Consider the following 12,493-nt stretch of genomic DNA (forward strand, 5'->3'; position numbering starts at 1 on the left):
TTTGCTTAGAACAAATATTTATTTATCTTTATCCTCGTAGAAAACAAAATATGACATTTCAAAAGTTTTGCTTTTTGCCATCAGACACATTGTTTACTTTTTTAAACACTTTAAATGTAAGTGATGATTAAAACAATAAAAAAAGAAAAAGAAAATGTTCACAAAGTGCCAGTCAGTGAATGGAGATGACAGATCATAGAAAAAACAAAAAAACTGGTTTCACCATTTACCATCTCACTTAGCATTTTAAACTTTGTCTGACAAGAAACTTTTTTTGTATTCCAACAAAAACACTATGATAAAACTACAAGAAGCTGAACACCTGAAAATAAAAAGTAACTCAGGTCAATGCTGTGTGGTCAATGCTTATGTGCTGTTCTTCTATTCCCATTCTTCATCATCATTGGCAGCAGGCTGAACAGCCTCCTGGCTCTGCACACTGTTGTCTTGGAAAGATCCTCCCTGTAGACAGAGGACAGTGAGGATGGACAGCCACTCTGAAATCCAAAGCTTCAAGAGAAAAAAACCTTGAGTCAAGTATTTCACAGAAAAGACAATCCCAATTACCTTCCTGGAGTCTGTGGAGGCAAAGTTCTTCCTGGGTGGTTTGAAGCTAGAGGAAGTAGATCCGCTGAACGCAGACTCTTCTAACCATGAAGGCACTTCCTGCTGGGCCTGTAAATCCCAATCAACATAAGGGAACAATGAAACCCAACAATAAATAAATAAATAAATGATGATTTTATGTGCTATCCAAAGAAGATAGCTCTTACCTTGGACAGGACTGTGACCAAGGAGCAAGCCAGTTGGCTATCACCATCAGGGTCATAGAAAGACACTGCCCTCCCAGTATTACCGCAGCGGCCAGTTCTCCCAATCCGGTGAACATATTCATCAATGTTGTTGGGGAGGTCAAAGTTCACCACATGCTGTACATCTGGAATATCCAGACCACGGGCAGCTACAGAGGTTGCCACCATGACTGGACATTTACCAGAGCGGAAGTCTGCCAGAGCTTGCTCTCGCTCCCGCTGCTCTCGATCACTACCAGACAACACAACACATCACTATCTGCATTACAATAAAACTGTAAATGTGCCCAGAATTATCACCTACCCATGAATGCTAGTGGTTGGAACTTTCTCCTGGCACAAGAACGTGGCGATAAAATCAGCTTGTCTCTTGGTCTCCACAAACACCATGGTGCGCTCCATTCCTGCAACAACCATTCTTCAATATCAAAACTGTAAAGCCCAATTTCCACCGGGTCCGTGAGCGGTGCGTCACAGCTGCACGGCGGTCACCGGAGCTGATAGGTACCACTATAATCAATGAGTGCTTCCACTGGGAACGTCTCAGCAGCGGGACTGCAGCATTTCTATTTTTGACGGAGCTGTTTGTAACTCACGACAAGCTCAACAGAGCAGATTGCACCAGACAGGAAGTCAGACACTGAATCGGCATAATAAAACTTCCGTCCTTCAAAATAAAACAACCCGTGCAGCCTCCCGATTGTATTTAAGCAACAAACATGAATAAAACAGATAAAGACTCCATCTAGCTACGTAGCTACTGACAGATGAGATATGCACAAAAATCTAAGAAAATTACCAAATCAAGTTAACAAAACCGGGCCATTTAGTTGTGCTGCTACTACAGTAATTACTGTAGACTAAAGGCACTCGTTCGGATTTGATTGGGCTGCCGTAATTACTGTGTTAACAGTGCAACTTCATTTTAAAAAGGCAGCTTTCTCTACCAGAGCATGCTCCACTCCGCTGCTGTAACGCTCCCGGTGTGAGTTGATGCCAGGCAGAAGACGGAGCTAAACCGTAGCACAGCCGTTCCGCGCTGCTGACGGACCCGGTGGAAATCCCTAGTAAGACAAACACTGACTCGTACTCCACTGTTGAAATGTTTGTTGTTACATATTCAGCTCAATGGCCAGCTGATATAAGGTAATACTAGAGCTGTGTGGTCATCAGAAAACCTGTTTTTGGTGTCTGTTCTTAGCCTTCAGGGTTATAATTACTGTGACAAGACAAATACAACACTATGACATACTTAAACATTGCTTGTATTTTCTTTCTTTCTTCTTACCAGTGGTCTTCAGGAGGTCAAGAAGTTGCTCTCTCTTGGAGAACTTGGTGACTTGGATAAATGTCTGCTCCACATCACTGCAGGCTCCACCCACCACACCCACAGCCAGGAACAAATAGTCGGTCTTCAGGAAGTCAGCAGCCATCCTGTATAAATAAACATGCATCAACACTGAAACTAACTTCTAGCACTAAAAGTAAAAATGTGGGATGACAATGGAGGACAGGTTCACCTCTGTATGTCCTCAGGGTACGTAGCACTGAACATAAGAGTCTGACGGTCCTCTTTGGATGGCATTCCAGGTGAGCCCACCAAGCGGCGCATATCAGGCTCAAATCCCATATCCAACATCCGGTCAGCCTCATCTAGGACTAGGTACCGCAGCTTACTCACCCCAACCTACAGCCCATACACCACACAATTTCATGCTGAAGTCTGAAGTCTCACCAACACACTGTAACTTTGATGTAATTATCAAGTGACTATTAAGTTAGTAAGTTATTTTTAGAATTAGCTTACCTTTCCTCTACCAATCATATCCAATAGCCTGCCTGGTGTTCCACACACTACATTGCATCCCCTTTCAATGTCTCTTATTTGGTGTCCAGTGCTGACTCCACCATAAACCACCACTGGACGCACACATGTCCTGCAACAATCAGAGAAAAAGATTAGAGGCCAGCAAAATATGCAACTTTAAACATGCCATCTTTCATTCATAGGGTGTATTTAACATTTCATTGTGTAATCAAGATGTTCAATGATTACTTGTCCAATCCAGTCTAAACATACCCAAAGGCAAACTTCCTAGCCTCCAGGTAAATCTGGTTAATGAGCTCCCTTGTTGGGGCCACAATAATTGCTTCAGGCTCCTGCAGCTCACTGAAGCGACTGGCTGCAACACCATCTGCCATCAGCTGCTGCAGAATAGGGAGCAGGAATGCAGCCTAGGGGAAGAAGATACATGTAAACTATTCACAAGAAAAGTCACAGAATAGGGGATCATTGGTTATCTACAGGACTTCAAAAATAACTATTTTAATTAGTTTCCTTGAGGGTAGTTTGGCAGTGGAAGGGTCTCCCAATTTACACAAGTCCTTTTGTAGGCATTCATTTTACATATGTTAATCTATCTATCTATCTATCTATCTATCCATGTTCTGCTGCTTGTTAATTATGTGTTATGTACCAAATTAGTTAATAATTACTAATGAGCAAAAATACAATAATTCTGAGCTATATCGTCCCAACTGGCTTTCCATCACACTTTGATATTGTGGCCTGTATGACCATTTAACAGCTATAAATCGTGTTCTATGTGGTATTTGAAAAAGCTTTTATGAAGTATTCAACTTAATTCTAAAGCCTGCTGAAACCCAGATTGATGCTCATCTCACCGTTTTACCAGATCCAGTCTGGGCACAGGCCATGAGATCTCTGCCAGCAGAGATAATTGGAATGCCATGTTTCTGCACTGGGGTCGGCTTCACATAACCAGACTTGCTGACATTTTTTCTCAGGGACTCGCACAATTCCGCCTCATCAAAAGTCTGAAGGAGAAAAGATTGTAATTGTGAATTGAAGAGACAATCATCATTCCAGCTGAGAAAAGCAAATCTTCAAATTTAAAAGACTAACCATAAACTATTCATCAAGCCAACCAATGAATCAACTTATTTCAGCAATTCTTACCATGATAGCTTGTGGTGGATTGGTTCCACTAACATCCACCATGATATCATCATACTTGTCAAAGTTGATCCCCGTTTCATAATGGGAAAAAATTGAGTCTTCATCTTCGGGGAGTGTGGGGGGCACATACGTGACCTTTGGTCCTGTAAGTCAAAGAGAAATGATTTCTGTGGTGCTGAGAGGAACAAGCTTGATCCTACTGTAGGACTGATCAATACATTTACAAAGCATAGTTCAGTAACCTACTCTCACTGTCATCCTTCTTTTCTTGATCTTTATCTTCCCCTGTATCAGATACAAATGTCAATTACATCAGTAACACATGACAAATGAATGACATCATTCACTTCATGATTCAAAATATAAACTATCATACAACCTTGAGAAAAGATCTCTTCATCTTTTCCCCGATAACCTGCAATGACCACACACCATTGTTAAGATGAAATGATGGCTTTCAAAAAGGTTTGCAAATAATAGTTATTTTACCTCCTCCAAAGCCTCCTCTGCCACCCGGGTCCCGACCTTCAACAAAAGGCCAATCTTTACTGGTCTGCCCTTCTCATTTCAAAGCAAGATTGGATTACATAAACAATACATTTCTTTACATTCTAGAAAACCAACCTTTTAATACAATTTTAAAAAAGACAAAAAAAATCCAATTATCCTGCTTCACTCTAACTTGACTGAGACATGAATTACCTTGACTGAAACTTCCTCCTCTTCCTCTGCCCCCTCTCCCTCCTCGAAACCCTGCTCAGAATTGAATTCACACACATAAAGTATTCCTTTGTGGAAAATTGTAAAAGTTTAGTTTAGTTTTTATAATGTGTGCTTACATACCGTTTTCACACACTCCACTGTCGTCTCCTGCAAAGCCAAGGCAGTTCATTTTAAGTCAGCTGAAATCTAAAGGTAAATTGCACCCAGAGAAGACCTGACTCCAGGTCTCAGAAACAAAACAGGAAAACTTAATCACCATTGACTTCACTGTGATCTGTTCTTCCAAATCCTCTGCCACGCCCTTATGGAATAAACATATGACATCAGAACACCAAATTTAATAAATGCAGTTCAAAACATTCAGTTTAATTATAAATGCAATAAATGACCATCACCATAAGCTGTCAAGATACAATATTTGCTCTCAACATTGGTCGGAGGGTTTAATGGGCCAAGCCAGTCATAACAATACAATCATCTAACTACCTTTGTCTCATTCAGGATGTTATGAGCAAATGTTTGTAGTTTTTTTAAAACATTTTAATTTGTTTCACCTCTGTACCCTTTGTAACTGCAAGCTGACTACAGATGCCTACCTACCTCCACCAAGAAGCAAACTATAAACTTTCAGAGTCACCTTTCAAGCCTACAGGAGAGTATTATTTCAACTCTAAAAACATAAACAGAATCAAAGCTTTACCATGATCAATGTCTATGGTCAATTGTTGGTCCACTGGATTGAATATTTTGCTTGAGTGAATTTGTATTTATTTATTGTATATTGATTTTGGAATGGGCTATCAAAACTCATACACTGACAGTGTCACATTAAAGTGGGACTACACATTTTTCTATCTGTGGGGGTCAAAGTTCATGTCTCACCTTGGCCGCCTCTACCTCTGAAACCACCTCTTTCTCCTCCTGCATTGTTCCATTTGTCCCCATCTATTAAGAACAAATATCAAGTTTAGTAGCACTGAACTACTGTTAAAAAGAGTGGAGTTAATGTAAACCACTTAACGTAATAGTGCCAGTTCTTACCATTCCCATCTCCACCTGCAACACAAAAGGTCAAGGGGCAAAGGTGAGATCCTCTACTATTCTTGCTGAGTAAAGATTGATCCCATCTAAACATTGCTTTGAACTCTTATTGTGGGGCCTTACATAAGCTGTACAATGACAATATGTATTGCATAACGAGAGACAACTGCCATTTCATATTTTGCTCTATTGCTTACACTGTCAAATCACAATCTTTACAGCAGTATTTTTTGTCATTTGGAGTCTGTCCATCTTTCGCGTGGATTATATTTTCAAACTACCGAGTTAAGTTTTGACAACTCTCTGCCAGTCTGTCTCAGCTGCACACAAAGAGGGTTCAGCCCTGCCCCTGCTGAGAAATGGAAGCATGGAAAAGGAGCAGCTCATCTCTGCTGCAGTTTGCTGTCAATTATGGTCATACTGCTCTCCTCTGCCCTCAAGAGTATGTTCAAGGCAGGAATGCTGCTGCTTTATTCCAACTCGCTGTTCTGTATGAAAAGTCCAAACACGGAATGGTGGGGACAGAGTCGCTCCACCAATAAGTTGCTACAGAGGTAGTCACAGAGCTGAATCACCTGACATTGTTGTGTTAACAGCTGTAGTCGAGCGAGCTAGAGTGAGAATGAAGAGAGGGAGCACTGTAAGCAAGAAAGCCAGTGAATCTGAATAAAATGTTATTTTCTGATTGTTTCACACTGGTCACAAATAAACTTTCACACACACCTCCCCTCAACCCTGCAGTGCTCAGCCTCAAACCTCTGAATAAAAACGCTAATGTGCTGTGCAAAAGCACACAGCAATGTCATTAACTTTGGTAAGTTCAGAGTAAAAAAAGCTAAGCTAAATTAGATAAGTTCTTCATGCAATATCTCTGTATTAAAAAGAGCAATGTGGATCACTAGGGGTGGAGCTACAAACTGAACCAGGTGAAGAACTAGAGGTGATGACAATTGTACTAATGTTTCTGTAAAAACAACCAAGAAGAGTAATTTAATTTAATCAACTTTAAGGATGGACAGACAATAGATGGAGATTGGAGGGACACAGAAAATATTCATTTAATTAAAATGTGCTATATTAGGCTATATATCGTCATCGGGACATAGAATTACCTATACTGAGTTGCAGCAGGAAATGATAAAGACTAAATGCAGTTTGGTCCTCTTACAACAACTGATGCATTCATTTTAGCATACTTATTACAGGGATTAAAGCAGAAAAATGTTTCTGACCAAGTCATAAGCTGTTCACCATCTACCTTTTCATAGAAACCCTTTTACAGTCACTTCCTGAGGATTTACGGTAAAACAAGGTGGAAACAGCTGAGAACAAGATTATATTTCACCCACTAACCATTGCTGCTCTTTTCTAAACAAAATGGAAAAGCTTACAGGCAATAATAGGGCATACTGCAGTATCCATCAGACCGTTGCAGTGACACAGAGAGGATTTTAATTTTATTTATATTTATAACTCTCTTGCCTTGATGACAACATCAAGTCTCAGAATATGAGACCGCGGGTCATTTTTTGTTTGTTTGCCAGTGATATCTTTTATTATTCCTAATATGAAAAGAAAATCAAACCGTTTTTAAATTTCTACTCATACCTATTTGACCAGGAATAAGAAAAATTGTATTTCAAATTAACATTTTATATCTTAAAACAAAAATCAAATAATCGTTATTTGGGTGGATTCAATTAAATTACCTCTATAGCCACGTATTGGCAGAGCAACTGTCCTCTACTCAGTGTGCGGACCTTTTATACAGAACAGTGAGGAGAAATAAAGTAGCAGCATTCCTGCCGTGAATACACTCTCACCAGAGAACAGCGCCATGACAGCAAACTATAACAGAGGCTAACATTAGCTGCTGTCCTCTGTCTCGGGAGCGGAGCTGAACCTCTGAGCAGCAGAGTCAGACAAACAGTGGTGGAGAGTTGTGACAACTTCACTCAGTCATTTAGATGCAGTAATGGTATGCTTTCTTTCAACACAATTTTAATCATTTATTCATATTTGGAAATTGACTCACGGGCTGCCCATACCTGATCTGTGTGTTTGTTGTGATAATAATGTAGAGTATCACATCATATTATTATCATACCTTTGTAATTGTCATTGGATCTGCATTGATCTCATATGGCCTTTCGCCAGTCATAGCACATTGTTTGTACAGCTGCCTTTAACTTTATTATTTTACAATCTGACAATTTTCAGTTATTTAGTTACTCTTTAATCTTTTTGGTGTCACGCATTACAATTTATTAGAGGCTTAACAATGTATTGCAATTAGTAATTAGTAGAAGAAGTAATTTTATATGTTGAATGACTAAAACTAGGCTTTACACGATCAGGATTTTTGGGGCTGATCACAGATCAGTGAGTTTAAATAAACCGATCACCGATCCGATCACGTCTTCTTTGTCCACACTCCGTTTCTTAAACTCAGCATGCTCCTCCTCGTGTTCCCTATTAGGCATGGGCTGGTATGAGATTCTGGCGGTATGATAACCATAAGAAAAAATATCACGGTTTCACGGTATGGCAGTATTGTGATTACAGCTCTAAAATGTTCCTAAAAGGAAGAAAAATAAAGACAGACATGTTCATTTAACCTGAATATACACTGTAATGACAGTGTGAGGGGTCGTGATACTCTACACTGCAGCTGCACCACCTGAGGGATTTCTGACCAGCACTTTCTGTCTTTGACCAGACTAAAAACAGCTCATACCTAAGAACGGTATGACAGAAAATTTGGCGGTTTCGGTTATCGTGGCTTTTTCAAATGGCAATATGCCTTGAAGACAGTTATCGTCCCATGCCTATTCCCTATCCAGGTACATTTGTGGTGTTGAAACATTTTGCAGATGCTTCCCCACGAGGTACTTTAGTGTTGCACAAATTGCAAATAGCTTGTTTTGTTTTTTATCTGTCTGCACACACCACCGACACGTTTGTTTGAATCATGAGCTGTATCCGACAGCTAATGATTCAAGATACAAAAAAAACTTTATTTTTCCGTCACATCGTGACAGGGTTCAAAACTAACTGTCGGATTCAAACAAACATGTCGGTGGTGTGGAACTTCTTTGGAGAAAATGAGACAGATAAAACAAGCCATCTGCAATCTATGCAACGGGAGCATCTGCAAAAAGCTTCAACATGACGACATTGATCGGAAAATAAAGACATTACAGCCAATCTCACCAATTGTATAAAATGCAAAATCTCAGCCGATATAGCCAATCAGATCGGCGTAAAGCCTAACCAAAACTCATAGAAAATGCACCTGAAGAGTATGAGCTTTTAAATCCTCCTCTCCCTCTGCCTCTTCCTCCGCGACCTAGAGAGAAACAGATAACATTCTTCACTAATCGACTATGAGGCATACTGTGCCTGTAATCACCGTTCAACTTTTCTATACTTACCCCTTGCACATTCACCAGCATCAGTGTTCCAGGAGTCTCCTTGTGTGCCTAAAAACAGGACAATTTATTTTCAAGTCAAACATGGATGTACAATCACTACTAAAACTCATAATGTAGCAAATTGTCACATTTCACTGGATAAGAAAGACACATAACCGTACACACATACCTTCATTCGAGGTGTAGCTGGTTAATGGAATAGTACTAACGGTTCCCTGTAAATTCAAATTAACAGTTAAGTGGCTTGCTCCATGTCAAAAACGTTTGATTTGATTAACTTTAGCAGATGACTCGTTTTTGCTGGCACTGTGACAGTAAAGTTGCTTACCTCTTCTTCCCACTCATCCATTTTGTTAACCTGAATCAAACAAAAAAAGTAAACCTTCAGATGCTAGCCAGGTTTTAGAATTGCAACAAATGGCTACATTTGTGTTACCAAATAAAAGAAAAATCTGATTAAAAAACTTCAATTGGTAGTAAAAGACATCTACTAAGTGATTTGAAAACTATTTCCGCCTAATATCCCTTCCCTCACTATCCACTGAACACATTAATGAGCAGTATATTGCGGCGTAACATACCACGTGGGATATAAAACCGCTAGCAAGACAATTGGTAGGTTAGCTAAATAATCCAATTTAAAATTGTCAAAATAGCAACTAACAAATATCGAGTAATATAGCACTTGGTTGTTATTTGGTACTTGAAGTACAGTAAGATTTGTTCTGGGCCCTTAATAAACAATTTTATTCAGTGTATTAGGGCATTTCCGACTAATAAAACTGCTGCCCTTTGCTAGCTACCATTAAATGTGCCAACTCAGTTAAGACTAAGGGCCTGTATTACTACCGGAGAGCGCGGATGTTACCCCCATTTGAAGCACTCCCTATCACAATGACCAATAAAATCGACATTAGTCATATAATCTTATTCGGTAATACAATAGAACGTATATCCTGGATGTTCAAGGTTATGGACACGTGTGTAACTGGACACCTGTTAGCGCCAGACGCATGCTGTGAAAGCTAGCAAAAAATGTGCTAACCTTAACGCCAACTCGGCATTAATGGCGAACTAAAATAAGCAATATCGGCAAAATATCAGTTTTAGTCATAAATAAAATGTTGCAACCGGTGGTGGTCACAATGACTAGATAACTTAAACAAAACCATACTTATCAAAAGCTTCTCAGCAGAAGTCGTTGTTCTCCGTCTGGTCACTAAGCCGTCTGGTGCCGTGTGCACACTTTGCACTCCGACCTGTAGGGTTGCCACTTCCGAGTATTTCCCGCCCAACTAGACTGCTTTGAAAATAAACCTTAAGGTTGCATAATGTAATAAACAATAAACTTAGCCCAGAGTTTAAGATGTGTTTGCTGTGAGTCACAAGTGTTGAAAATTAATATTGATCATGAGATCTATCAGTTTATTGGTAAAAATGTTAATTTCTTGATCAGATTGTGTACAGGTGTTGCTGCTTTACTGACATCATCTGGATTATCTAAATTTCCATGGTTAGATTTGCTCCATCTCCTTTGTTGAAGAGAAAATCAAACAACCTTGTGCATTTGTTTTATCTCTATCAAATCACAACTGATCATTTGTCCTGTGCTAACTGACTTCTAGTTCAGTCAACATAGTCTCTATGCCTGTTTTCTATGGAAAGCCTAAAAAAAGAAAGAAAAACCCCAAAAACTTTCCATAGTTTTCTGCATGCTATCATGTTATACACAGTTTCACTTTTGAAGGAGCCTAAATTTCTACTTCATACAATATAGGATTTTTTATTCTTTCTGTGGTGTCCACTTTTCCATTATACCCAGCACAGATTTGATCTTAACCTGGATAGTCGTCCCATTCAAAAAGTCCATTAGATTTTGCTCCACTTCAAATTAAGTGCAAACGCATACTTTCTACAGTATGTCCTTTTTGCCTACTTCACCAACCATCTACTACCACTACTAGTTCTTTTGTACTGTATCATATAATTTACTCTATTTTATATGTTTTTTTGCATTAAACCATGGCTTTGCTTGTCCTTCTTATTGTCTTTTTTTAGTTCTGTTCTGTCTCAATATTTTATATTTTGTCTGTCACCAAAGTTGTGATAATAACCTTTTTCCTGTAAATCCTCTATTCGGCTCGCACATACTTCTGTTCCTTTCCTATTTCTGATACTCTACTAGGAATTCAAGTGACACATACCCCTAAACCTTCCTAACTCCTGATTAAGACTTTGGCATTATTTATATTGTTAGACAATTAGATATGTAGTTTATTTTTCAGCTAATAAATAAGTGGCTTGTGCATCAGTGTTTTATATTTGCCTGTAGTGCTCTCTGCTGGAAAGATAGCTACACTATTTCTAAATGACTTCAAATATGCTTGCTTGCATTTTTGTACTCTAAATTGTATTTCACAATTACACAAGGGAAGTATGTACAGTTGCACTATAGTTGTTGCTTCATTGTTGTCTACCTCACCGTGGGTGTCCACTACATTTGTTCGGTACATGTAGTTAGAATTGACAATGAAGTGACTTTGACTATTGACTTTGATGGCCATGCTATGTTTGTGAGGCAGCAGATACAGTTGGGCAGAAATGTAGGTAACAAGAGCTGAATTACTATAAATGATCTCTTCCCAGGAACACACTCCAGCAGACTGAGGAACAGTTTTTTCTCAGTCAATACTACTACGGTTACTTTTGGAGAAATTACATAGACTTACATTCATTTCCTGGAGACTTGCCCTAACCCATCACCACTACTTGCCTAAACTTAACCTTACCCTAACCTCAACCACTGACCCAAAAGCTGTTTCCCAGTTGGAGACACACTTTTTGCTGCCAGTTGGACAAGCCATCCCCAATTAAGTGGTCCTGAGCCTGAAATTTGTGCCCATGAGTAGCCCATGAAAAACCATATTCTCATATACAGACAAAGCACAATCTAACATCTGTACAATATTTCAGACCAATGATTAAACATACAAGCTTTTTGTTCTTTTAAACCTTTTGTGCCATATACACCATCTATATTCTAGAGCAGGCAGCCCGCAGGCCAGAACCGGCCTACCGAGGGGTCCAATCCGGCCAATTTTCCCTCTTTTCCTTCCTTCCATCTGTCCTTCCTACCTTCCTTTCTTCCTTCCTCCCTTTCATCCTTCTGTCCTTCCTTCCTACCTTCCTTTTTTCCTTTCTTCCTCCCTCCCTTCCTTCCTCCCTTCTTTCTGTATGTCCTTTCTACCTTTCTTCCCTCCTTCCCTTTGTCTGTCTTTCTTTCCTTCCCTTCTTCTAAAAGTATATTTTATATGTTGTTATTCTACATAATATGGATTTTTACATATATTTATTTACCGCTTTTACAGCAATGGAGCATATCAGCCTAAGCAATTCACACAATTCACGATTGTACTTTTTTGTATAACTGGAGTGAATATAAAGATCTTGTAAAGAAGATATAAGAAAAGATAATCAATGTCATCTAAACTTTGTAAACGTTC

General features: G+C 39.3%; 1 protein-coding gene across 1 annotated transcript; it reads right to left on the minus strand.

Moving 5' to 3' along the window:
- ddx4 (DEAD (Asp-Glu-Ala-Asp) box polypeptide 4) lies at positions 1–10,230 on the minus strand. The gene is made up of 23 exons (XM_053314740.1): positions 10,165–10,230; positions 9,319–9,348; positions 9,160–9,205; positions 8,991–9,038; positions 8,852–8,905; positions 5,557–5,571; positions 5,398–5,460; positions 4,772–4,816; positions 4,636–4,662; positions 4,495–4,545; positions 4,282–4,317; positions 4,172–4,207; positions 4,039–4,077; positions 3,793–3,935; positions 3,498–3,650; positions 2,893–3,047; positions 2,620–2,749; positions 2,333–2,499; positions 2,101–2,246; positions 1,117–1,216; positions 774–1,044; positions 568–675; positions 1–462 (listed from the first exon to the last, which is right to left on the minus strand). Exons 2-23 carry the CDS (start codon positions 9,337–9,339, stop codon positions 382–384), a joined length of 1,935 nt encoding a protein of 644 aa, XP_053170715.1. The 5' UTR covers positions 9,340–9,348; positions 10,165–10,230; the 3' UTR covers positions 1–381.
- Positions 10,231–12,493: the final 2,263 nt, after the last annotated feature.

This window comes from Scomber japonicus, chromosome 24, assembly GCF_027409825.1.
Source record: "Scomber japonicus isolate fScoJap1 chromosome 24, fScoJap1.pri, whole genome shotgun sequence".
Classification (NCBI taxonomy): domain Eukaryota; kingdom Metazoa; phylum Chordata; class Actinopteri; order Scombriformes; family Scombridae; genus Scomber; species Scomber japonicus.